The sequence below is a fragment of the Ranitomeya imitator genome, chromosome 10, assembly GCF_032444005.1.
Source record: "Ranitomeya imitator isolate aRanImi1 chromosome 10, aRanImi1.pri, whole genome shotgun sequence".
Taxonomy (NCBI): Eukaryota; Metazoa; Chordata; class Amphibia; order Anura; family Dendrobatidae; genus Ranitomeya; species Ranitomeya imitator.
In genome coordinates this window covers 50529638-50556095 of record NC_091291.1, presented here as the reverse complement: position 1 = coordinate 50556095, position 26458 = coordinate 50529638, and the positions used below count along the sequence as shown (strand labels likewise).

General features: G+C 47.9%; 1 protein-coding gene across 1 annotated transcript in view; it reads right to left on the bottom strand.

The window, feature by feature from the left end:
* Positions 1-26458, bottom strand: part of LOC138651367 (cytoplasmic phosphatidylinositol transfer protein 1-like) — a 219120-nt gene that overhangs the window by 40889 nt on the left and 151773 nt on the right. Inside the window, exons 4-5 of the mRNA XM_069741496.1 lie at positions 23084-23091; positions 16609-16680 (exon numbers count right to left, since the gene is read on the bottom strand). Coding sequence (XP_069597597.1) covers positions 16609-16680; positions 23084-23091 — 80 coding nt within the window. The remainder of the gene's footprint in view (positions 1-16608; positions 16681-23083; positions 23092-26458) is intronic.

The following is a 26458-nucleotide window of genomic DNA, read 5'->3' as shown; positions in this document are numbered from 1 at the left end:
CCGGACATGCAATCTGCACAGAGAAAAACACCAGTCAATGTGTCAGTGGGGTTCAGCAACGCCAGCTGTTCCCCTGCTGTGTAGCTTGCAACGTGACCTGCAAACGCCACGCAGGCACATGAACTGAAATTGAAGGGAGCCTGCCCCCCACCCACAGGTGTTTCTATGTATATCAGCCACCTTGTACAGCAGTACTGCTGCATTTGTACAAGGTGGCTGACTTTTTCTCCTTGCCCACGTGGAACTCAACACGTACAAAATGTGTCTCATTACAGACCATTACAATGTCCCTGAGGTGTGACTTTCCTTTGTAATGACACGCAGCACCACCCTTGTTAGCGCTGCCCGTCTTTTGACATCATTGGTTAGCTGGCTGCGCCTGTGCATCTCCCCTGCTCGAAACAACGGCCCTCGGTGTCTTATTTTTTTGGACAGCGAGGGTGTGATTGATGGGCATGTGCAGTGCATATGTTTGCCTGTGTTCACTCATCTCCTTCCGCCTTCTTCAGACTGTGCGGCCTCCTGGCCGTGGTAGGCGATAAGGGATCAGCTGAGGCCGCCCAGTCTGGAGCAGGTGTAAGGACATGTGTAAGCGGCAAACCTATTTACTGCACAAGGCCACGAATCCCAGCCACGCAGTGTGATTTTTTGAAAACACACTGTGGGTCTGGGATTCATGTCCATCGCTAACCGCAACGGCCGACATGAAATGAGGTCAGAAGACAGGAAGCGCTCACAGCGCATGGCCAAGGGATCACAATAGCGCAGACTCCTGTACAGCAAATAACAACGCTCAGGAATCTGCGCCCAGTACCTAGGTGCAAATTTTGACACCTGTGCTGCGTCTCGTTAAAAAGACAAGTCACGCCTCCACAACTGTTTGACAGTATAATGGGCTAAATAGTGTACGTGTTTTAGTCAGCGTGTGCAAGGAGCAAAACAAATAGAGCAACCTTTCACTTGTGCAGCATTAATGCTGCACAAGGTGTGGCTCTTGTACCTTGCAACACCTGAGGGGGGGGTTAAAGGTAACCTTTGAAATTGGTTCAACTAGGCTTCGGCCTACACTCTGCTCCTCTACTCCTCCTGCTGACCCTGGGCTCAAACACCGCTAGTTTTTGCCAGGAAATGCTAGCTGCACAGAGAAAAACACCAGCCAATGTGTTAGTGGGGTTCAGCACCGCCAGCTGTTCCCCTGCTGTGTAGTCGGCAACGTGTCCAGCACAAGCCACGCTGGCACAACAGAACAAAAGCTGCCACCAGTGCAGGCTTCGGCCTACACTTTGCTCCTCTCCTCCTCCTGCTGACCCTGGGCTCTAACAACCCCAGTTTCTGCCCGGACATGCTAGCTGCACAGAGAAAAACACCAGCCAATGTGTTAGTGGGGTTCAGCACCGCCTGCTGTTCCCCCGCTGTGTAGCCGGCATCGTGTCCAGCACAAGCCACGCTGGCACAACCGACCAAAAGCTGCCACCAGTGCAGGCTTCGGCCTACACTTTGCTCCTCTCCTCCTCCTCCTGCTGACCCTGGGCTCTAACACCGCTAGTTTTTGCCCGGACATGCAATCTGCACAGAGAAAAACACCAGTCAATGTGTCAGTGGGGTTCAGCAACGCCAGCTGTTCCCCTGCTGTGTAGCTTGCAACGTGACCTGCAAACGCTACGCAGGCACATGAACTGAAATTGAAGGGAGCCTGCCCCCCACCCACAGGTGTTTCTATGTATATCAGCCACCTTGTACAGCAGTACTGCTGCATTTGTACAAGGTGGCTGACTTTTTCTCCTTGCCCACGTGGAACTCAACACGTACAAAATGTGTCTCATTACAGACCATTACAATGTCCCTGAGGTGTGACTTTCCTTTTTAATGACACGCAGCACCCCCATTGTTAGCGCTGCCCGTCTCCTGACATCATTGGTTGGCTGGCTGTGCCTGTGCGTCCCCCTGCCCGACACAACGCCCCCCGTTGTCTCATATATTTTGACTGCGAGGGTGTGATTGATGGGCACGAGCAGTGCATATGTTCCCCTGTCTTCACTCCCCTCCTTCCGCCTTCTTCTGACTGTGCGGCCTCATGGCCGCGGCATGCGATAAGGGATCAGCTGAGGCCGCCCAGTCTGAAGCAGGTGTAAGGACATGTGTGAGCGGCGAACATATTTACTGCACAAGGCCACGAATCCCAGCACCGCAGTGTGACTTTAGGAAAAGCCACTGTGGGTCTGGGATTTATGGCCATCGTTAACCGCACCGGCCAACATGAAATGAGGTCATGAGACGGCCTGCACTAACAGGGTATTGCCAAGGGATAACACAAGAGCGCAGTTTCCTGTACTGCAAATAACAACGGTAAGGAATCTGCGCACAGCACCTAGGTGTAAATTTGTACACCTGTGCTGCGTCTCCTTAAAAAGACTAGTAGTCACGCCTCCACTACTGTTTGACAGTATAATGGGCTAAATAGTGTACGTGTTTAATTCAGCGTGTGCAAGGAGCAAAATTAAATAGAGCAACCTTTGACTTGTGCATCATTAATGCTGTTCAAGGTGTGGCTCTTGTACCTTGCAACACCTGAGGGGGGGGGTTAAAGGTAACCTTTGAAATTGGTTCAACTAGGCTTCGGCCTACACTCTGCTCCTCTACTCCTCCTGCTGACCCTGGGCTCAAACACCGCTAGTTTTTGCCCGGAACGGCTAGCTGCACAGAGAAAAACACCAGCCAATGTGTTAGTGGGGTTCAGCAACGCCAGCTGTTCCCCTGCTGTGTAGTCGGCAACGTGTCCAGCACAAGCCACGCTGGCACAACTGACCAAAAGCTGCCACCAGTGCAGGCTTCGGCCTACACTTTGCTCCTCTCCTCCTCCTGCTGACCCTGGGCTCAAACAACGCCAGTTTCTGCCCGGACATGCTAGCTGCACAGAGATAAACACCAGCCAATGTGTTAGTAGGGTTCAGCACCGCCAGCTGTTCCCCTGCTGTGTAGCTGGCAACGTGTCCTGCAAACGCCACGCAGGCACATGAACTGAAATTGAAGGGAGCCTGCCCCCCACCCCCCCAGGTGTTTCTATGTATAACAGCCACCTTGTACAGCAGTACTGCTGCATTTGTACAAGGTGGCTGACTTTTTCTCCTTGCACACGTGGAACTCAACAAGTACAAAATGTGTCTCATTACAGACCATTACAATGTCCCTGAGGTGTGACTTTCCTTTTTAATGACACGCAGCACCCCCATTGTTAGCGCTGCCCGTCTCCTGACATCATTGGTTGGCTGGCTGTGCCTGTGCGTCCCCCTGCCCGACACAACGCCCCCCGTTGTCTCATATATTTTGACTGCGAGGGTGTGATTGATGGGCACGAGCAGTGCATATGTTCCCCTGTCTTCACTCCCCTCCTTCCGCCTTCTTCTGACTGTGCGGCCTCATGGCCGCGGCATGCGATAAGGGATCAGCTGAGGCCGCCCAGTCTGAAGCAGGTGTAAGGACATGTGTGAGCGGCGAACATATTTACTGCACAAGGCCACGAATCCCAGCACCGCAGTGTGACTTTATGAAAAGCCACTGTGGGTCTGGGATTTATGGCCATCGTTAACCGCAGCGGCCAACATGAAATGAGGTCATGAGACGGCCTGCACTAACAGGGTATTGCCAAGGGATAACACAAGAGCGCAGTTTCCTGTACTGCAAATAACAACGGTAAGGAATCTGCGCACAGCACCTAGGTGTAAATTTGTACACCTGTGCTGCGTCACCTTAAAAAGACTAGTAGTCACGCCTCCACTACTGTTTGACAGTATAATGGGCTAAATAGTGTACGTGTTTAATTCAGCGTGTGCAAGGAGCAAAATTAAATAGAGCAACCTTTGACTTGTGCATCATTAATGCTGTTCAAGGTGTGGCTCTTGTACCTTGCAACACCTGAGGGGGGGGGTTAAAGGTAACCTTTGAAATTGGTTCAACTAGGCTTCGGCCTACACTCTGCTCCTCTACTCCTCCTGCTGACCCTGGGCTCAAACACCGCTAGTTTTTGCCCGGAAATGCTAGCTGCACAGAGAAAAACACCAGCCAATGTGTTAGTGGGGTTCAGCACCGCCAGCTGTTCCCCCGCTGTGTAGCCGGCATCGTGTCCAGCACAAGCCACGCTGGCACAACCGACCAAAAGCTGCCACCAGTGCAGGCTTCGGCCTACACTTTGCTCCTCTCCTCCTCCTCCTGCTGACCCTGGGCTCTAACACCGCTAGTTTTTGCCCGGACATGCAATCTGCACAGAGAAAAACACCAGTCAATGTGTCAGTGGGGTTCAGCAACGCCAGCTGTTCCCCTGCTGTGTAGCTTGCAACGTGACCTGCAAACGCCACGCAGGCACATGAACTGAAATTGAAGGGAGCCTGCCCCCCACCCACAGGTGTTTCTATGTATAACAGCCACCTTGTACAGCAGTACTGCTGCATTTGTACAAGGTGGCTGACTTTTTCTCCTTGCCCACGTGGAACTCAACACGTAGAAAATGTTTCTCATTAGAGACCATTACAATGTCCCTGAGGTGTGACTTTCCTTTGTAATGACACGCAGCACCACCCTTGTTAGCGCTGCCCGTCTTTTGACATCATTGGTTAGCTGGCTGCGCCTGTGCATCTCCCCTGCTCGAAACAACGCCCCTCGGTGTCTTATTTTTTTGGACAGCGAGGGTGTGATTGATGGGCATGTGCAGTGCATATGTTTGCCTGTGTTCACTCATCTCCTTCCGCCTTCTTCAGACTGGGTGTCCTCATGGCCTCGGCAGGCGATAAGGGATCAGATGAGGCCGTCCAGTCTGAAGCAGGTGTAAGGACATGTGTGAGCGGCAAACATATTTACTGCACCAGGGCACGAATCCCAGCACCGCAGTGTGATTTTTTAAAAACACACTGTGGGTCTGGGATTCATGTCCATCGCTAACCGCAACGGCCAACATGAAATGAGGTCATAAGACAGGAAGCGCTCACAGCGCATGGCCAAAGGATCACAAGAGCGCAGACTCCTGTACAGCAACTAACAACGCTCAGGAAGCTGCGCCCATGCAAAAAGGTGTTGTTTTCGACACCTGTGCTGCTTTTCTTTAAAAAGACAAGTCACGCCTCCACTACTGTTAAACAGTATAATGGGCTAAATAGTCTACGTGTTGCATTCAGCTTGTGCAAGTAGACAAATTAATAGAGCAACCTTTGACTTGTGCATCATTAATGCTGTTCAAGGTGTGGCTCTTGTTCTTTGTAACACCTGAGGGGGGGTTAAAGGTAACCTTTGAAATTGGTTCAACTAGGCTTCGGCCTACACTCTGCTCCTCTCCTCCTCCTGCTGACCCTGGGCTCTAACAACGCTAGTTTTTGCCCGGAAATGCTAGCTGCACAGAGAAAAACACCAGCCAATGTGTTAGTGGGGTTCAGCAACGCCAGCTGTTCCCCCGCTGTGTAGCCGGCATCGTGTCCAGCACAAGCCACGCTGGCACAACCGACCAAAAGCTGCCACCAGTGCAGGCTTCGGCCTACACTTTGCTCCTCTCCTCCTCCTCCTGCTGACCCTGGGCTCAAACACCGCTAGTTTTTGCCCGGAAATGCTAGCTGCACAGAGAAAAACACCAGCCAATGTGTTAGTGGGGTTCAGCAACGCCAGCTGTTCCCCCGCTGTGTAGCCGGCATCGTGTCCAGCACAAGCCACGCTGGCACAACCGACCAAAAGCTGCCACCAGTGCAGGCTTCGGCCTACACTTTGCTCCTCTCCTCCTCCTCCTGCTGACCCTGGGCTCAAACACCGCTAGTTTTTGCCCGGAAATGCTAGCTGCACAGAGAAAAACACCAGCCAATGTGTTAGTGGGGTTCAGCACCGCCAGCTGTTCCCCTGCTGTGCAGCTTGCAACGTGACCTGCAAACGCCACGCAGGCACATGAACTGAAATTGAAGGGAGCCTGGCCCCCACCCCCAGGTGTTTCTATGTATAACAGCCACCTTGTACAGCAGTACTGCTGCATTTGTACAAGGTGGCTGATGTTTTCTCCTTGCCCACGTGGAACTCAACACGTACAAAATGTGTCTCTTTGAGACCATTCCACTGTCCCTGAGGTGTGACTTTCCTTTCTAATGATACGCAGCACCCCCCTTGGTAGCGCTTCCCGTCTTCTGACATCATTGGTTGGCTACTTGCGCCTGTTCGTCCGCCCTGCCTGAATAAAATGCTCCTCGTTGTCTTAATTATTTTGACTGCGAGGGTGTGATTGATGGGCACGAGCAGTGCATATCTTCGCCTGTCTTAACTCATCTCCTTCAGCCTTCTTCAGACTGTGCAGCCTCATGGCCGCGGCATGCGAGAAGGGATCAGCAGAGGCCGCCCAGTCTGAAGCAGGTGTAAGGACGTGTGTGAGCGGCCAAAATATTTACTGCTCAAGGCCACGAATCCCAGCACCGCAGTGTGGCTTTATGAAAAGACACTGTGGGTCTGGGATTTATGGCCATCGTTAACCGCACCGGCCAACATGAAATGATGTCATAAGATGGGCAGCGCTAACAGGGCATTGCCAAGGGATAACACAAGAGCGCAGACTCCTGTACAGCAAATAACAACGCTCAGGAAGCTGCTCCAAGCACCAAGGCGTTATTTTGGACACCTGTGCTGCGTCTCATCAAAAAACCAAGTCACGCATCCACTACAGTTTGACTGTAGAATGGGGTAAATTGTGTATGTCTTTCATTCAGCGTGTGCAAGTAGACAAATTAATAGAGCAACCTTTCACTTGTGCAGCATTAATACTGCACAAGGTGTGTCTCTTGTACTTTGTAACACCTGAGGGGGGGGTTAAAGGTTTCCTTTGAAATTGGTTCAACTAAGCTTCGGCCTACACTCTGCTCCTCTCCTCCTCCTCCTGCTTCAACACGGGCTCTAACATCGCTAGTTTTTGCCCGCAAGTGCTAGCTGCACAGAGAAAAACACACGCCATTGTGTTAGTGGGGTTCAGCAACGCCAGCTGTTCCCCCAGTGTGTAGCCGGCAAAGTGTCCTGCAAACGCAACGCAGACACAAAGCTGCCTCCAGTGCAGGCTTCGGCCTACACTCATCTCCCCCTGCTTACCCTTTGCTCCAACACCGCTAGTTGGGGCTCTAGGAAGACAATCTTTAATAGGCAAGGCAACGCATCCGTGTTCCAGCACCGCCAGCTGGTTCTCGGCAGTGTTCTTGTCACAGGTACTCCCTCGTGCCAAGCCTGGTTTCAGCACCGTCAGCTGTTTCCGGGTTGTGTCAACTTCACTGAGACGCCTATGCTTGCCCCGTCGTGGTGCGGTCGAGTTAGCCAACTCCAGGGTGCCTCCAGTTTAGGAGCTTCCTATGTGGGCTGCGTGAACTGGTAGTCAAGGCTGGTTCTGTAGTGCCAGTAGGCCCAGCTCCCCCTGTAGGACTGTTGGGGTTCGGTAACTGCGGCTGCCTCGCGGCCTAGCTGTTCTCTCCTCTCCTGTGGACCTTCGGGTCCACCACCTGGTTCCAGCACCGTCAGCTGGTTCCGGGCCGAGCCTTTGGCTTAGGTGCCTCCTCCTGGGTATCCGAGTTCCGCCAACGCCAGGCGGTCCTTGGTAGTGCTTTTAAGCGCGGGCACCTACAGCTTAGTAACCGGGTTCCAGCACCGTCAGCTGGTCCTCGGTCGTGCCATTGGCTCTTGCACACTGGGGCAACGCATCCGGGTTCCAGCACCGCCAGCTGGTTCTCGGCAGTGTTTTTGTCACAGGTACTCCCTCGTGCCAAGCCTGGTTTCAGCACCGTCAGCTGTTTCCGGGTTGTGTCAAGCTCACTGAGACACCTATGCTTGCCTCGTCGTGGTGCGGTCGGGTTAGCCAACTCCAGGGTGCCTCCAGTTTAGGAGCTTCCTATGTGGGCTGCGTGAACTGGTAGTCAAGGCTGGTTCTGTAGTGCCAGTAGGCCCAGCTCCCCCTGTAGGACTGTTGGGGTTCGGTAACTGCGGCTGCCTCGCGGCCTAGCTGTTCTCTCCTCTCCTGTGGACCTTCGGGTCCACCACCTGGTTCCAGCACCGTCAGCTGGTTCCGGGCCGAGCCTTTGGCTTAGGTGCCTCCTCCTGGGTATCCGAGTTCCGCCAACGCCAGGCGGTCCTTGGTAGTGCTTTTAAGCGCGGGCACCTACAGCTTAGTAACCGGGTTCCAGCACCGTCAGCTGGTCCTCGGTCGTGCCATTGGCTCTTGCACACTGGGGCAACGCATCCGGGTTCCAGCACCGCCAGCTGGTTCTCGGCAGTGTTTTTGTCACAGGTACTCCCTCGTGCCAAGCCTGGTTTCAGCACCGTCAGCTGTTTCCGGGTTGTGTCAAGCTCACTGAGACACCTATGCTTGCCTCGTCGTGGTGCGGTCGGGTTAGCCAACTCCAGGGTGCCTCCAGTTTAGGAGCTTCCTATGTGGGCTGCGTGAACTGGTAGTCAAGGCTGGTTCTGTAGTGCCAGTAGGCCCAGCTCCCCCTGTAGGACTGTTGGGGTTCGGTAACTGCGGCTGCCTCGCGGCCTAGCTGTTCTCTCCTCTCCTGTGGGCCTTGGGGTCCACCACCTGGTTCCAGCACCGTCAGCTGGTTCCGGGCCGAGCCTTTGGCTTAGGTGCCTCCTCCTGGGTATCCGAGTTCCGCCAACGCCAGGCGGTCCTTGGTAGTGCTTTTAAGCGCGGGCACCTACAGCTTAGTAACCGGGTTCCAGCACCGTCAGCTGGTCCTCGGTCGTGCCATTGGCTCTTGCACACTGGGGCAACGCATCCGGGTTCCAGCACCGCCAGCTGGTTCTCGGCAGTGTTTTTGTCACAGGTACTCCCTCGTGCCAAGCCTGGTTTCAGCACCGTCAGCTGTTTCCGGGTTGTGTCAAGCTCACTGAGACACCTATGCTTGCCTCGTCGTGGTGCGGTCGGGTTAGCCAACTCCAGGGTGCCTCCAGTTTAGGAGCTTCCTATGTGGGCTGCGTGAACTGGTAGTCAAGGCTGGTTCTGTAGTGCCAGTAGGCCCAGCTCCCCCTGTAGGACTGTTGGGGTTCGGTAACTGCGGCTGCCTCGCGGCCTAGCTGTTCTCTCCTCTCCTGTGGACCTTCGGGTCCACCACCTGGTTCCAGCACCGTCAGCTGGTTCCGGGCCGAGCCTTTGGCTTAGGTGCCTCCTCCTGGGTATCCGAGTTCCGCCAACGCCAGGCGGTCCTTGGTAGTGCTTTTAAGCGCGGGCACCTACAGCTTAGTAACCGGGTTCCAGCACCGTCAGCTGGTCCTCGGTCGTGCCATTGGCTCTTGCACACTGGGGCAACGCATCCGGGTTCCAGCACCGCCAGCTGGTTCTCGGCAGTGTTCTTGTCACAGGTACTCCCTCGTGCCAAGCCTGGTTTCAGCACCGTCAGCTGTTTCCGGGTTGTGTCAAGCTCACTGAGACACCTATGCTTGCCTCGTCGTGGTGCGGTCGGGTTAGCCAACTCCAGGGTGCCTCCAGTTTAGGAGCTTCCTATGTGGGCTGCGTGAACTGGTAGTCAAGGCTGGTTCTGTAGTGCCAGTAGGCCCAGCTCCCCCTGTAGGACTGTTGGGGTTCGGTAACTGCGGCTGCCTCGCGGCCTAGCTGTTCTCTCCTCTCCTGTGGGCCTTGGGGTCCACCACCTGGTTCCAGCACCGTCAGCTGGTTCCGGGCCGAGCCTTTGGCTTAGGTGCCTCCTCCTGGGTATCCGAGTTCCGCCAACGCCAGGCGGTCCTTGGTAGTGCTTTTAAGCGCGGGCACCTACAGCTTAGTAACCGGGTTCCAGCACCGTCAGCTGGTCCTCGGTCGTGCCATTGGCTCTTGCACACTGGGGCAACGCATCCGGGTTCCAGCACCGCCAGCTGGTTCTCGGCAGTGTTTTTGTCACAGGTACTCCCTCGTGCCAAGCCTGGTTTCAGCACCGTCAGCTGTTTCCGGGTTGTGTCAAGCTCACTGAGACACCTATGCTTGCCTCGTCGTGGTGCGGTCGGGTTAGCCAACTCCAGGGTGCCTCCAGTTTAGGAGCTTCCTATGTGGGCTGCGTGAACTGGTAGTCAAGGCTGGTTCTGTAGTGCCAGTAGGCCCAGCTCCCCCTGTAGGACTGTTGGGGTTCGGTAACTGCGGCTGCCTCGCGGCCTAGCTGTTCTCTCCTCTCCTGTGGGCCTTGGGGTCCACCACCTGGTTCCAGCACCGTCAGCTGGTTCCGGGCCGAGCCTTTGGCTTAGGTGCCTCCTCCTGGGTATCCGAGTTCCGCCAACGCCAGGCGGTCCTTGGTAGTGCTTTTAAGCGCGGGCACCTACAGCTTAGTAACCGGGTTCCAGCACCGTCAGCTGGTCCTCGGTCGTGCCATTGGCTCTTGCACACTGGGGCAACGCATCCGGGTTCCAGCACCGCCAGCTGGTTCTCGGCAGTGTTTTTGTCACAGGTACTCCCTCGTGCCAAGCCTGGTTTCAGCACCGTCAGCTGTTTCCGGGTTGTGTCAAGCTCACTGAGACACCTATGCTTGCCTCGTCGTGGTGCGGTCGGGTTAGCCAACTCCAGGGTGCCTCCAGTTTAGGAGCTTCCTATGTGGGCTGCGTGAACTGGTAGTCAAGGCTGGTTCTGTAGTGCCAGTAGGCCCAGCTCCCCCTGTAGGACTGTTGGGGTTCGGTAACTGCGGCTGCCTCGCGGCCTAGCTGTTCTCTCCTCTCCTGTGGACCTTCGGGTCCACCACCTGGTTCCAGCACCGTCAGCTGGTTCCGGGCCGAGCCTTTGGCTTAGGTGCCTCCTCCTGGGTATCCGAGTTCCGCCAACGCCAGGCGGTCCTTGGTAGTGCTTTTAAGCGCGGGCACCTACAGCTTAGTAACCGGGTTCCAGCACCGTCAGCTGGTCCTCGGTCGTGCCATTGGCTCTTGCACACTGGGGCAACGCATCCGGGTTCCAGCACCGCCAGCTGGTTCTCGGCAGTGTTCTTGTCACAGGTACTCCCTCGTGCCAAGCCTGGTTTCAGCACCGTCAGCTGTTTCCGGGTTGTGTCAAGCTCACTGAGACACCTATGCTTGCCTCGTCGTGGTGCGGTCGGGTTAGCCAACTCCAGGGTGCCTCCAGTTTAGGAGCTTCCTATGTGGGCTGCGTGAACTGGTAGTCAAGGCTGGTTCTGTAGTGCCAGTAGGCCCAGCTCCCCCTGTAGGACTGTTGGGGTTCGGTAACTGCGGCTGCCTCGCGGCCTAGCTGTTCTCTCCTCTCCTGTGGGCCTTGGGGTCCACCACCTGGTTCCAGCACCGTCAGCTGGTTCCGGGCCGAGCCTTTGGCTTAGGTGCCTCCTCCTGGGTATCCGAGTTCCGCCAACGCCAGGCGGTCCTTGGTAGTGCTTTTAAGCGCGGGCACCTACAGCTTAGTAACCGGGTTCCAGCACCGTCAGCTGGTCCTCGGTCGTGCCATTGGCTCTTGCACACTGGGGCAACGCATCCGGGTTCCAGCACCGCCAGCTGGTTCTCGGCAGTGTTTTTGTCACAGGTACTCCCTCGTGCCAAGCCTGGTTTCAGCACCGTCAGCTGTTTCCGGGTTGTGTCAAGCTCACTGAGACACCTATGCTTGCCTCGTCGTGGTGCGGTCGGGTTAGCCAACTCCAGGGTGCCTCCAGTTTAGGAGCTTCCTATGTGGGCTGCGTGAACTGGTAGTCAAGGCTGGTTCTGTAGTGCCAGTAGGCCCAGCTCCCCCTGTAGGACTGTTGGGGTTCGGTAACTGCGGCTGCCTCGCGGCCTAGCTGTTCTCTCCTCTCCTGTGGACCTTCGGGTCCACCACCTGGTTCCAGCACCGTCAGCTGGTTCCGGGCCGAGCCTTTGGCTTAGGTGCCTCCTCCTGGGTATCCGAGTTCCGCCAACGCCAGGCGGTCCTTGGTAGTGCTTTTAAGCGCGGGCACCTACAGCTTAGTAACCGGGTTCCAGCACCGTCAGCTGGTCCTCGGTCGTGCCATTGGCTCTTGCACACTGGGGCAACGCATCCGGGTTCCAGCACCGCCAGCTGGTTCTCGGCAGTGTTCTTGTCACAGGTACTCCCTCGTGCCAAGCCTGGTTTCAGCACCGTCAGCTGTTTCCGGGTTGTGTCAAGCTCACTGAGACACCTATGCTTGCCTCGTCGTGGTGCGGTCGGGTTAGCCAACTCCAGGGTGCCTCCAGTTTAGGAGCTTCCTATGTGGGCTGCGTGAACTGGTAGTCAAGGCTGGTTCTGTAGTGCCAGTAGGCCCAGCTCCCCCTGTAGGACTGTTGGGGTTCGGTAACTGCGGCTGCCTCGCGGCCTAGCTGTTCTCTCCTCTCCTGTGGGCCTTGGGGTCCACCACCTGGTTCCAGCACCGTCAGCTGGTTCTCGGCAGTGTCTTTTGCTCTTGTACCTTCTGCTCCCCATCCTGGTTCCAGTACCGTCAGCTGGTTCCGGGCAGAGCCTTTGGCTTAGGTGCCTCTTTCTGGGTATCCAAGTTCCACCAACGTCAGGTGGTCCTTGGTAGTGCTTTCAGGCACGGGTACCTCCTGCTTAGTAACCGGGTTCCAGTAACGTCAGCTGGTCCTCGGTAGTTCCATTGGCTCTTGGACCTTCGGCTACCCATCCGGGTTCCAGTACCGTCAGCTGGTTCTCGGCAGTGTCTTTTGCTCTTGTACCTTCTGCTCCCCATCCTGGTTCCAGTAACGTCAGCTGGTTCCGGGCAGAGCCTTTGGCTTAGGTGCCTCCTTCTGGGTATCCGAGTTCCGTCAACGTCAGGCGGTCCTTGGTAGTGCTTTTTAGCACGGGTACCTCCTGCTTAGTAACCGGGTTCCAGTAACGTCAGCTGGTCCTCGGTAGTTCCATAGGCTCTTGAACCTTCGGGTAGCCATCCGAGTTCCAGTTCCATCAGCTGGTTCTTGGCATTTTCTCAGCCTTCTTGTACCTTCTGCTACATTTCCAAGTTGAAGACCCTAACGTCGACGACCCGGAAGACCACCACGATGACGACGACACGGAAGACCACCCCGATGACGACGACGACGACGGCGGAGACGACGACGGCGGAGATGACGACACTGGAGACGACGACCCTGGAGACGACAACATGGAAGACCGAGAAGCAGAAGAACAAGAGGCTGCAGAACAAAGAGCAGAAGAACATTAAGCATAAGACTTAATATCAGAGCAAAAGATATTATCTAAATTATATGCAGAAGAAGACTAAGCAGTGTATGGGGGTGAGTCCGTTCCTCCTCGTGGTGCCCCTGGATAAAGCCTGATGCTGTAGGCCAAACTGAACGCGGACAAATGTAACTTTTGTGACTGGCAGAACGGAAGGTGTAATCTTCAAACTTTTATAGATAACAACTACGGGAATGCCTGTCACAAATGAGAATATGATGAAGAAGTAGAATAGGAAGAATAATAACAGTGGAATAAAAAGAATATGTAGAATAAGAAGAATAATAATAGTTGAATAAAATGAATATGAAGAATGTAATAAAAAAAAAAAAATAGGTAGAAGATGAAGAAGAAGATGAATAAGGTGAAGAAGTTGATGTCAAAGATGCTGATGATGATGAAGATGAAAGTGTGGGAAAAGAAAAAAAAAAAGAAAAAAAAGAAGGGGAAGGGCGTGGAATAGTGAAACATCAATATCTGACAAAATAAAAAAAAAATTTACATAGTCAATATCTTTGTCACTCCGAACGTCTTAAAAAAAAACAAAAAACATGCTATTCTATTTGATTGGGATAAACCTCTATGACTTTAATGTCTCCGCCACCTCCCCAAATACATCCGGCATTATTCTTAGTTGTTTTCCTTCATGTAGAATGAACCTACAAGGAAAGAAAGGGTTTATTTTAATTCCGATATTTTGGTCCCATTGACTTGCATTGGGATCGGGTATCGGTATCGGCGATATCCGATATTTTTTGAATATCGGCCGATCCAAACCGATACCGATACTTTCCGATATCGGAAGGTATCGCTCAACACTACTTATGACCATGTGATATATATTTTTTCTTTTTTTTTTATTAATTTCTGGGGGTTTTTTCAGTCAAGATGGGGTGCAGAGTGTACATTATTGAGAAAAAAAATGAACTTTTTTGAATTTACCAAATGGCTGCAATGAAACAAAGAGTGAAAAATTTAAAGGGGTCTGAATACTTTACATACCCACTGTATATGTATTTATATTTGATATTGTTATGTGTGTTACAATATATACATATGTATATATATGTAAACAAAGAGAAACTTGGAAACAACTCATGAAAAAATAAAGTTATGTTAAAACCAAGCACACCATTGTTTTGCTTGTGAAATTGTCAATAAGTTCGATGTGTCACATGATCCTCTTCCCATTGGAAAAAAAAAAGTTGTATCAAAAATGGCCGACTTCAAAATGGCCACCAACCATCTTGAAACGTTTTCCCACTCCCATATACTAATGTGCCACAAACAGGAAGTAGATATTACCACCATTACCATTTCATTTTGGTGTATCCATATACATGCCCCCCCGTACATGTGTGTGTATGTGTATATATATTATATATACAGTTAGGGCCAGAAATATTTGGACAGTGACACAATTTTCGTGAGTTGGGCTCTGCATGCCACCACATTGGATTTGAAATGAAACCTCTACAACAGAATTCAAGTGCAGATTGTAACGTTTAATTTGAAGGGTTGAACAAAAATATCTGATAGAAAATGTAGGAATTGTACACATTTCTTTACAAACACTCCACATTTTAGGAGGTCAAAAGTAATTGGACAAATAAACATAACCCAAACAAAATATTTTTATTTTCAATATTTTGTTGCAAATCCTTTGGAGGCAATCACTGCCTTAAGTCTGGAACCCATGGACATCACCAAACGCTGGGTTTCCTCCTTCTTAATGCTTTGCCAGGCCTTTACAGCCGCAGCCTTCAGGTCTTGCTTGTTTGTGGGTCTTTCCGTCTTAAGTCTGGATTTGAGCAAGTGAAATGCATGCTCAATTGGGTTTAGATCTGGAGATTGACTTGGCCATTGCAGAATGTTCCACTTTTTGGCACTCATGAACTCCTGGGTAGCTTTGGCTGTATGCTTGGGGTCATTGTCCATCTGTACTATGAAGCGCCGTCCAATCAACTTTGCAGCATTTGGCTGAATCTGGGCTGAAAGTATATCCCGGTACACTTCAGAATTCATCCGGCTACTCTTGTCTGCTCTTATGTCATCAATAAACACAAGTGATCCAGTGCCATTGAAAGCCATGCATGCCCATGCCATCACGTTGCCTCCACCATGTTTTACAGAGGATGTGGTGTGCCTTGGATCATGTGCCGTTCCCTTTCTTCTCCAAACTTTTTTCTTCCCATCATTCTGGTACAGGTTGATCTTTGTCTCATCTGTCCATAGAATACTTTTCCAGAACTGAGCTGGCTTCTTGAGGTGTTTTTCTGAAAATTTAACTCTGGCCTGTCTATTTTTGGTATTGATGAATGGTTTGCATCTAGATGTGAACCCTTTGTATTTACTGTCATGGAGTCATCTCTTTACTGTTGACTTAGAGACAGATACACCTACTTCACTGAGAGTGTTCTGGACTTCAGTTGATGTTGTGAACGGGTTCTTCTTCACCAAATTAAGTATGCGGCGATCATCCACCACTGTTGTCATCCGTGGACGTCCAGGCCTTTTTGAGTTCTCAAGCTCACCAGTCAATTCCTTTTTTCTCAGAATCTACCCAACTGTTGATTTTGCTACTCCAAGCATGTCTGCTATCTCTCTGATGGATTTTTTCTTTTTTTTCAGCCTCAGGATGTTCTGCTTCACCTCAATTGAGAGTTCCTTTGACCGCATGTTGTCTGCTCACAGCAACAGTTTCCAAATGCAAAACCACACACCTGGAATCCACCCCTGACCTTTTAACTACTTCATTGATTACAGGTTAACGAGGGAGACGCCTTCAGAGTTAATTGCAGCCCTTAGAGTCCATTGTCCAATTACTTTTGGTCCCTTGAAAAAGAGGACGCTATGCATTACAGAGCTATGATTCCTAAACCCTTTCTCCGATTTGGATGTGGAAACTATCATATTGCAGCTGGGAGTGTGCACATTCAGCCCATATTATATATATAATTGTATTTCTGAACATGTTTTTGTAAACAGCTAAAATAACAAAACTTGTGTCACTGTCCAAATATTTCTGGCCCTAACTGTATATATAGCCACAACATGGCACCTGCATGTTCATACTATAGGTAGTGGTGGTAGTTTCTTACTCCTCAAAGACTGGTGAGACCATTGGAGGGGGAGGAGAAGGGTTTTATCATGTGAAGATCTGAAGGACTATCTGATTTAAAATTCCTAATGGGTTTATTGAAGATATGAGTGATGGGAGACTGTTGAATTATCCCTAATTTTCAAGTGGACAAAAATGTCCGGCCAGGTGGTGTTTAAGGAGGAGTGAAGTGCTTGTCTATCTCCGTCGGTCACATTGATATGAATATAACGCCAGTGGATATGGGCAACAAAGGCCACTCTATTCAACCCAAAACTAGGCAAAAATGAAGATCCAAGATACAGATCTAAGAATCCTTCCTTTTCAGTTTACGTGTTTGCTGGTCCTGATGGGTTACCTTGAGGAGATCTCTTACCTGTGCATTGCAGCCGTTGTTATTTTCAAACTTGGTTTCTATTCGGATTTGAAATTTTGGAAGAAAAGAGCACTGCGGAAAGAAGACACCAAACACTCGACTTACTGTGTCAATAATCTCTCCTGTGGATGGCGTGCCCATCCTGTTCAAGTAGTAAGAAGCTAGCACAACTAAACTTTCCTGGAGTTCTATTACAATCCTCTAAACATTGAAGTACGAGGGGCTGGATATTTGTACACTGCCCTGGTCCGCATGAAGCACATCTTAGTGTGCACTCGGTAGGACAATCGGGTGTCTATGGAACATTGTGTCATTACCAATGCTACGTTTATAGGAGACTTCGTTTTTTATAGAATCATAAAGTGTGCTATATAAATAAAACACAGCGTCACTTCTCAAGATAAGCACATACAATGATATTAGATCAGATGCTGGATAAATGGCAGGATATTGGAGTATACGTGAAGTATGGCCTCTCCTGTAAAATGACCTGTATTGATCTTGGGGGTGAATGAGGTTGATTCTGCTATTGAGAAGAACTTCGTGCTTAGTCAATTTATATTACTTATAGTTCTGGCTCCAACAGACAAGTTTCATAGTTACCTTTATAAAAGACTCCTGTCCTCAGACTCAATTAATCAGTCAGACTCTAACCTCTACAACATGGGCAAGACCAAAGAGCTTTATAAAGTTGTCAGGGAAAGATCATAGACCTGCACAAAGCTGGAATGGGCTACAAAACCATAAGTAAGACGCTGGGTGAGAAGGAGACAACTGTCGGTGAAATAGTAAGAAAATGGAAGATGGTCTATCTGTGCAAATATATTCTGGTAAACTCGTGTAGCATTGTTGGCAGGTGGATGGTGGTTTTGCACTATGCACTTTCTCTGCCTGTATTTCCCTGTATTTTGCCTAGCAGTTTCTGTATTCTTATAATGGAAATTTTAACTTATTTCAATGAAATTGTTATTTTAGGACTATAATCTTTGAACCCTCAGCTCTATATTCTTCAGTTTCTATGTACTTCATGAGTTATTGTCCATTATACTTAATAATTTTGACTTTTTTTGTGTTATTCTGGCCATACGATACTGTATACAGTAGAGGAACCTGGTAAATGAGGGGATCCCTCATCACCTTTGATAGTCCTCATCATTTAATTTTAAAGGGAATCTGCCAGCAGGTGTTTGCTATTTAACCTTCAACAACACTCGAAAGAATTGTCTGTATTATGTCACTATCACTGATCAGGTGGACCACAATAATAAAATATAACCTTTATCGCTAATGTTTAAAATATTAAGTAATATGGCCACCATGCTCTTTGAAATAAATCCACTATATCCTATCATGGATCATTATGTGGATCTAAAGCCACACATGTATCATATCTTCCCTATAGTCTTGTCATTATACTCTAATCTTTCATTAAATATCAATACCATAGTGGGTTAAACCAATAATAAGGGGATATTGGTCCCATATAATCCAACCAATACCCTATTGAACTCACAAAGAGAGATTGCACTATGCCCTAGTTTTATTGGAATAGCACTCTCAGTTTCCAATAGTATTCATAGAGGCTGAAGTGCTAGTGCAGTAACTTGGTCCTCAAAAGGATCTCAGTAAATCTGACAAAGTTATAATACATGTGTACACCTAACCTATCTCGTTCACTGGAATATGTATAGTTCCCCATAATATAGAGCGGCCATTGCTATAGTTCACCTCAATGCGTTTCGCCCCCACAGGTAATTAGGTGGGAACATCAGGAGGCTGAATTCTACTGAAGTCATGTTCTGATATTTGAAGGTCGGCATAGGAGCATCTATTTTCATTCTCGGCAACGATATAAGCACGGTGGCCTTGTTGCTTAATATTTCAAACATTAGCAATATAGGGGTTATACACAGCCCAGAAGTCTTAGCTCTACTATATCTACATCAGACAAAACAGGTATGCCATTAAACCTACACCAAGCAGCCCAGTGAGTGATACATCCATGGAATCGGCCTTCCTTGCCCTATATTATGCTTCTCTCAGATAACATAGAAAATACCTGCTCACAGACACCCTCTAAATTTAGCAACTCCATTTTCCCCTGCTAGAATGAGCTAATTAGTACAAATTTCGAGAGCTCTCATTAGGTCATCAATTATCGTAAGGCCAGAAAACCTCTTTAACTTAGTGAACTGTGAAAGTCCTAACACTTGGGTGCACGGCAAACCTGGAGAGGTCATCCTACCAAGCATTGAAGCCAAGTTAGGCCAGATGTCATTGAAAGCTGAGTGGGTGTGCCAACAAACCAGACACCATAACAGGTTTCAGAGGCTTTGTATACAAGGGGTTCTGATCTGGGTTCTTTATAAAGGTCTGGACTGAGGTATATTAGAAGAGCTAGGAAGAGCTTGGGCTTGTCTAAAGTACTGGGACCAACATGCAAGGAGGATAAAGTCTGTGTTTCAATAAGAAATATGTACATGGGGGATGAGTATGTGATCTGGTGTCTATATACAGAGGGGATTGTATGGTATTGGCATAAACTAGGAGTCTGTATAAAATGCTGGAGCTGGTTGAAATTAAGGGTTTGACTTAGAAGAAGGTCTGGATATTACACTCACATTCACCGCCCTTGCATTAACTCTTTACACTCCATCCATATCGGCCCCTCTGTCCTTTCCTCTCCTATGTATAGCACTCACACTTTGTTCACATTGCTAAACAGTGCAAATCCATTCAGTCCCAGAATCCAACACAAGAGACGCTCTCACAAATCACTTAACCATCTGCTCACTCTTTCTATCCTCCTTCTCCTAGTCGCTGGAAACACATCTCCCAACCCCAGCCCCCCATGTTATAGCAAGTCTAACCTCCCAACTGCTACACTCAGGAACTCCTCTAAACTTATTAATATTCCCTGCATGTCTTCTGCCTCTTTCAATTGTGCAATTTGGAATTCTTGCTCAGTGTGTAATAAACTCCCTTTCATCCATGACTTCTTCCTTTCTAATTCTCTTAACCTCCTGGCTCTTACTGAAACCTCAATCCAGCAGTCAGACACCACTGCCGCTGCTGCTGCTCTTTCATATGGTGAACTACACTTTTCTCATACCCCAAGATCGGACAACAGAGCTGGTGGAGGTGTTGGTCTGCTTCTATCAACCAAATGTACCATTCAGGTTATCCCCCAAGTACCTTCACTTGTCTTCCCTTCTTTTGAGGTCCATGCTGTCAGACTCTACATCCCCGTCTCCATGCGAGTGGTGGTGGTGTATCGTCCTCCCGGCCCCTCTCATCAGTTCCTGGATCACTTTGCCACCTGGCTTCCACATTTTCTCTCCTGTGACATCCCCACCCTCATCATGGGTGATTTCAACATCCCCATTGCTTTTCCCCTCTCCCCATCTGCTTCTCACCTTTTATCTCTAACCTTCTCTTTCAGCCTCTCGCAGCATACTAACTCTCCAATGCATGAAGACAGAAACTCCCTCGACTTGGTCTTTTCCCGGGTTTGCTCAATAGATGATTTCACAAACTCCCCTCTCCTGCTCTCTGACCACAACCTTTTTTCTTTCTCTATCAAGAACTGCCATCCCGCTCAGGTCACCCCCACTTTCCACACTTATAGAAACATCCAGGCCATTAACACCCAGAAACTTATGAAGAACTTGCAGTCATCAGTGGCCCCTATCACCTCCATCTCATGTCCTGATTCTGCACTGAAGCATTACAATGAAACCCTGCAAAGTGCCCTGGATGAAATTACACCTCCTATACATAGAACAACTCGGCACAGACGGTGACAACCATGGCACGTGCTGCAAACAGGTTTCCTGCAGCGGTGCTCCAGGTGTGCCGAATGTCTGTGGCGAAAATCTAATCTACCCGAAGATTTCATCCATTGTAAGTTCATGCTTAAAACATACAACTTTGCCCTTCACCTCTCCAAACAAACCCACTTCAACACCCTCATCACCTCACTGTTCAATAACCCTAAACGTCTCTTTGACACTTTTCATTCCCTACTCAACCCAAGAGTGAAGGCCCCAACCACAGATCTCCACGCTAACGATCTGGCCAACTACTTCAAAGAAAAAATTGACCACATCCAACAGGAAATTATCTCCCAATCCCCTCATACCATGCACTGTCCTCCCTCCTCCACTGCATCTAGCTCAACCTCTGACTTTAAACCAGTTGCAGAAGAAGAAGTAATCAGGTTCCTTGCATCTTCTTGCCCGACCACTTGCACCAGTGACCCCTTTCCGTCACATCTTCAGTCCCTTTCCCCTGCTATCACCTCTCACTTAACAAAAATATTCAACCTCTCTCTCTCTTCTGGTATATTTCCCTCCTCATTTAAGCATGCCATCATACATCCATTACTTAAAAAAAATCACTCAAACAAAACTGTGCCGCTAGTTATAGACCTGTCTCTAATCTTCCCTTCATCTCCAAACTCCTCGAACACTTGGTCCACTCACTTCTTAGCCACTATCTCTCAGATAACTCTCTTCTTGACCCTCTTCAATCTGGTTTCTGCTCTTTACACTCTACTGAAACTGCCCTCACTAAAGTCTCTAATGATCTACTAACAGCTAAATCTAATGGTCACTACTCCATGCTAATTCTCTTGGTTCTCTCCGCAACATTCTATACGGTGGATCATCAGCTCCTTCTCACTATGCTACACTCCATCGGCCTCAAGGACACCGTTCTCTCCTGGTTCTCCTCCTATCTCTCTGACCACTCTTTCACCGTATCTTTTGCTAGTTCCTCCTCCTCTCACCTTCCCCTTAATGTTGAGGTTCCTCAAGGATCAGTACTAGGCCCCTTCCTCTTTTCTTTGTATAGTGCCCCTATTGGACAAACGATCAGTAGATTTAGGTTCCTTTACCATCTCTATGCTGATGACACCCAATTATACACTTCTCCTGATATCATGACTGCCATTTTAGAAAACACCAGTGATTGTCTTACCACTGTCTCTAACATCATGTCCTCCCTCTATCTGAAACTGAACCTGTCAAAAACTGAACTCCTCGTGTTTCCTCACTCTAGTGACCTACCTTTGCCTGACATTGTCATCTCTGTGTGTTTTTCCACCATTACTCCCAAGCAACATGCCCGCTGCCTTGGGGTCATACTTGATTCCGAGCTTTCATTCACCCCCCACATCTGATCACTGGCTCGCTCTTCTTATCTGCATCTCAAAAACATTTCTAGAATTCGCCCTTTTATTACTTTCGACTCTGCAAAAACTCTTACTGTTTCTCTTATTCATTCTCGACTGGACTATTGTAGCTCTCTACTAACAGGGATCATTCTTACCAAACTCTCCATGCTCCAATCTGTCATGAATGCTGCAGCCAGGATCATTTTCCTCACCAATCATTATACCGATGCCTCTACCTTGTGCCAGTTATTACACTGATTACCCATCCACGCCAGAATCCAGTACAAACTTATTACCCTCATCCACAAAGCGCTCCATGGCTCAGCACCGTCCTACATCTCCTCCCTGGTCTTAGTCTACCACCCTACCTGTGCCCTCTGTTCTGCTAATGACCTGAGGTTAACATCCTCAATAATCAGAACCTCCCACTCCCGTCTCCAGAACTTTTCACGTGCTGCACCAATTCTTTGGAATGCACTACCCAGGTTAATACGATTAATTTCCAATCCCCACAGTTTTCAGCGTGCCCTAAAAATGCATTTGTTCAGACTGGCCTACCGCCTCATGGCATTAACCTAAATATCCCTGTGTGGCCAATTCAAAAAACTTAAACCATAATCAGGTTCCTCCCATCATGTCCTCATACACTTGATGCATTTAATTAACCTTCTGTGTCTGTACTGTTACATATTTAAGCTGTTTACTGGTTCATGCAGCTTTACATGACTATGGCTGGTCCTAACAACGAAAGCAATTGTTACCATACACCTCTCGTGTCTCCCCTTTTTCCTCATAGATTGTAAGCTTGCGAGCAGGGACCTCACTCATCTTGGTATCTGTTTTGAACTGTATTTATTGTTATGCTGTAATGTCTATTGTCTGTACAAGTCCCCTCTCCAATGTAAAGCGCTGCGGAATATGTTGGCGCTATATAAATAAAATTATTATTATTATTTTATTATTATTAGAAGGTTCTGGCCTTACATCTGCATGCATGAGGTTATGGTTTGATATCTACCGTACGTAAGGACTGGAGTCTGCCAGCTCAGATAAAATGTGTGCCTCTAAAGTCATGTAAAGAAAATAAAGTAAAAAACTACAATCTATGAATAAAAATAGACCAAAAACATATGCTGTTCTCAATTAATAAATTAGCTGGTTTATGAAAAATAATATGTGTCACTATCTGGCTTAAAATACTAAAACTAATATAGATGATACATTCCATGTAAAAGAATGAAACCTTGATAACATTGAAAAGTTGAAGGCAAAACAAAGAAGTAGGATTGTGTAACTTACCGTGTATTCTGTTTGCCAACCGACGGGAACAATGAGCGAAAAAAAAACACACAGAAGAAATGAATTAGAAACATGCAGTAGAATATTGCTAATATAAAAACTCTTACTTCTGCTTTTTCATTTAGTTTTAATCACTTTTTCATATAAATTACATAGTTTAGTGGAAAGTGACCCAGAGAAGCTTTACATCTTAGTGCAATGCTAATTATGAACCACTAGCTCTTAGGCCGGTTTCAGACCATGAAAAAAGGACCATGCTTGGATCGTAAGACCCAACACAACCATTGGGTTTCCCAACCTAAGCTAACTGCTTCATATATGCCTAAGACACAATTAGCCCTGGTCAGAAGAACCAACGGTTGGGCAGCGTCTTCCAGTTTGAGCATGGTCTGTGTTTCACCGATGATCAAATCCAGTTTTACTCAAGTAAACCTGTCAGGCAGGAACATTGCGCTTGCTCCTACAGTAGCTAGCAAAAGTATTCTTATTTTACTGAGCTACGCTTGGATTCCAGTGGTTTTAAAACCAGTAAAACTGCTTTTAATGGTAATATAAATACAGTAGATGCTGTAGGCAGTATAGCTTTCAACCTATGGCCTTATTCATTCTTCATCTTGTTTTTGTGTTTTCCTTTCACCACATAGGAAGTACTCCAAATAAGTTTTCTGCCTGCAACACCGGTGCACTTTTCTTGCAAATTACTGTGAAGAGGATTCCTAGGAATGCTAATTTTCCAATATTCAGGCAGTATAAACAAGCTACCAATCACCCAATGAACAAGCAAAATGCTCATTCATCAAGTGAAATGATCTTTAAGCTTGTTGAAACATCATCGTTCTCAACAGCACAGGATATGTCTGCCGAGAACACTAAGAGTCGATAAGCACAGACCGACCAATTACCGATAGTTCTTGGCACATAGGAAGAGCACTCAGCCTGTCGAAACAGGCTAGCAGTAGGGTTACACTGTGTTTTTTCAAAGATCATATAATTAGGAACAAAAAGAAACCAACACTAATCAACTGTGTAACTGTAAAGCAGGAACATTGTGATAAAAGATCCAATATCCCCTACACACAAAAAAAATCTAAATTATAATGTTATTGCCATAATATCTCACAATGTATAGACATTGTTATATTCATAAAGTGATCCTCTCCCATTTCCTTCTAATTAAATTATACACTTTCTTACTGGTTGTCTAGATAATTGTAGTCTATGTTGAAAAAAGTGACTTCAAAAGATTGCAATTGGTGAATCAGGTCCTCTCTTTGTATACAGTGCCTTGTGAAAGTATTCGGCCCCCTGGAACTTTTCAACCTTTTCCCACATATCATGCTTCAAACATAAAGATACCAAATGTACATTTTTGGTGAAGAATCAACAACAAGTGGAACACAATTGTGAAGTTGAACGAAATTTATTGGTTATTTTAAATTTTTGTGGAAATTCAAAAACTAAAAAGTGGGGCGTGCAATATTATTCGGCCACTTTAACTTAATACTTTGTTGCGCCACCTTTTGCTGCGATTACAGCTGCAAGTCGCTTGGGGTATGTCTCTTTTAGTTTTGTACATCTGAGACTGAAATTCTTGCCCATTCTTCCTTGACAAACAGCTCAATCTCAGTGAGGTTTGATGGAGATCGTTTGCGAACAGCAGTTTTCAGCTCTTTCCACAGATTCTCCATTGGATTGAGGTCTGGACTCTGACTTGGCCATTCTAACACCTGAATACGTTTATTTGTGAACCATTCCATTGTAGATTTTGCTTTATGTTTGGGATCATTGCCTTGTTGGAAGACAAATCTCCGTCCCAGTCTCAGGTCTTTTGCAGACTCCAACAGGTTTTCTTCAAGAATGGTCCTGTATTTGGCTCCATCCATCTTCCCATCAATTTTAACCATCTTCCCTGTCGCTGCTGAAGAAAAGCAGGCCCAAACCATGATGCTGCCACCACCATGTTTGACAGTGGGGATGGTGTGTTCAGGGTGATGAACTGTGTTGCCTTTATGCCAAACATATCGTTTGGCATTGTTGCCATAAAGTTTGATTTTGGTTTCATCTGACCAGAGCACCTTCTACCACATGTTTGGTGTGTCTCCCAGGTGGCTTGTTGCAAACTTTAAACAACACTTTTTATGGATATCTTTGAGAAATGGCTTTTCTTCTTGCCACTCTTTCATAAAGGCCAGATTTGTGCAGTGTACGACTAATTGTTGTCCTACGGACAGACTGTCCCACCTCAGCTGTAGATCTCTGCAGTTCATCCAGAGTGGTCATGGGCCTCTTGGCTGCATCTCTGATCAGTCTTCTCCTTGTTTGAGATGAAAGTTTAGAGGGACGGCCGGGTCTTGGTAGATTTGCAGTGGCATGATGCTCCTTCCATTTCAATATGATCGCTTGCACAGTGCTCCTTGGGATGTTTAAAGTTTTGGAAATCATTTTGCATTCAAACCCGGCTTTAAACTTCTCCACAACAGTATCACGGACCTGCCTGTTGTGTTCCTTGGTCTTCATGATGCTCTCTGGGCTTCACACAGAACCCGGAGACTATCACAGAGCAGGTGCATTTATACGGAGACTTGATTACACACAGGTGGATTATATTTATCATCATTAGGCATTTCGGACAACATTGGATCATTCAGAGATCCACAATGAACTTCTAGAGTGAGTTTGCTGCACTGAAAGTAAAGGGGACGAATAATATTGCACGCCCCACTTTTCAGTTTTTGAATTTCCACAAAAATTTAAAATAACCAATAAATTTAATTCAACTTCACAATTGTGTTCCACTTGTTGTTGATTCTTCACCAAAAATTTATATTTATGTTTGAAGCATGATATGTGGGAAAAGGTTGAAAAGTTATAGGGGGCCGAACACTTTCGCAAGGCACTGTAACTTCCAGCTCTGTTTGTGCTTGTTCACAGGAGTCAACGAGAACAAACTGAGCTATAAAATAGAGCATGGCCAGAGCCTCAGTTTAAATATATGGCCAAGAAAAAGGTAGATAACAGATAATTTCAGAATCCTTTCCTAGAAAACTGTAAACTTCTGTTACTAATCATAATACTAATAATTATTATGTTACTAATTATAATTATGTCCTAAAGCTAAATAGCCAAGACTTAGTGAGATTCTCCAAGAATGTGAAGAAATGTCTCCCGTCATGTAATTCGACAGCATCCCATCCTAGTCACGTGTCAGGATGGGTTGCAGTCTGAAGAAGCACAGCTTGAGACCTGTGTCTCAACTAACAGAGGATCTGTATCGTAAGCACGCATACCTAAATGAGCTGAGGAGCAAGGCTGTGATGTCAGAAGAAATACATTTTCTACTCAACTGGCTTAGCACAAATATTTTTTTCTCCAGCA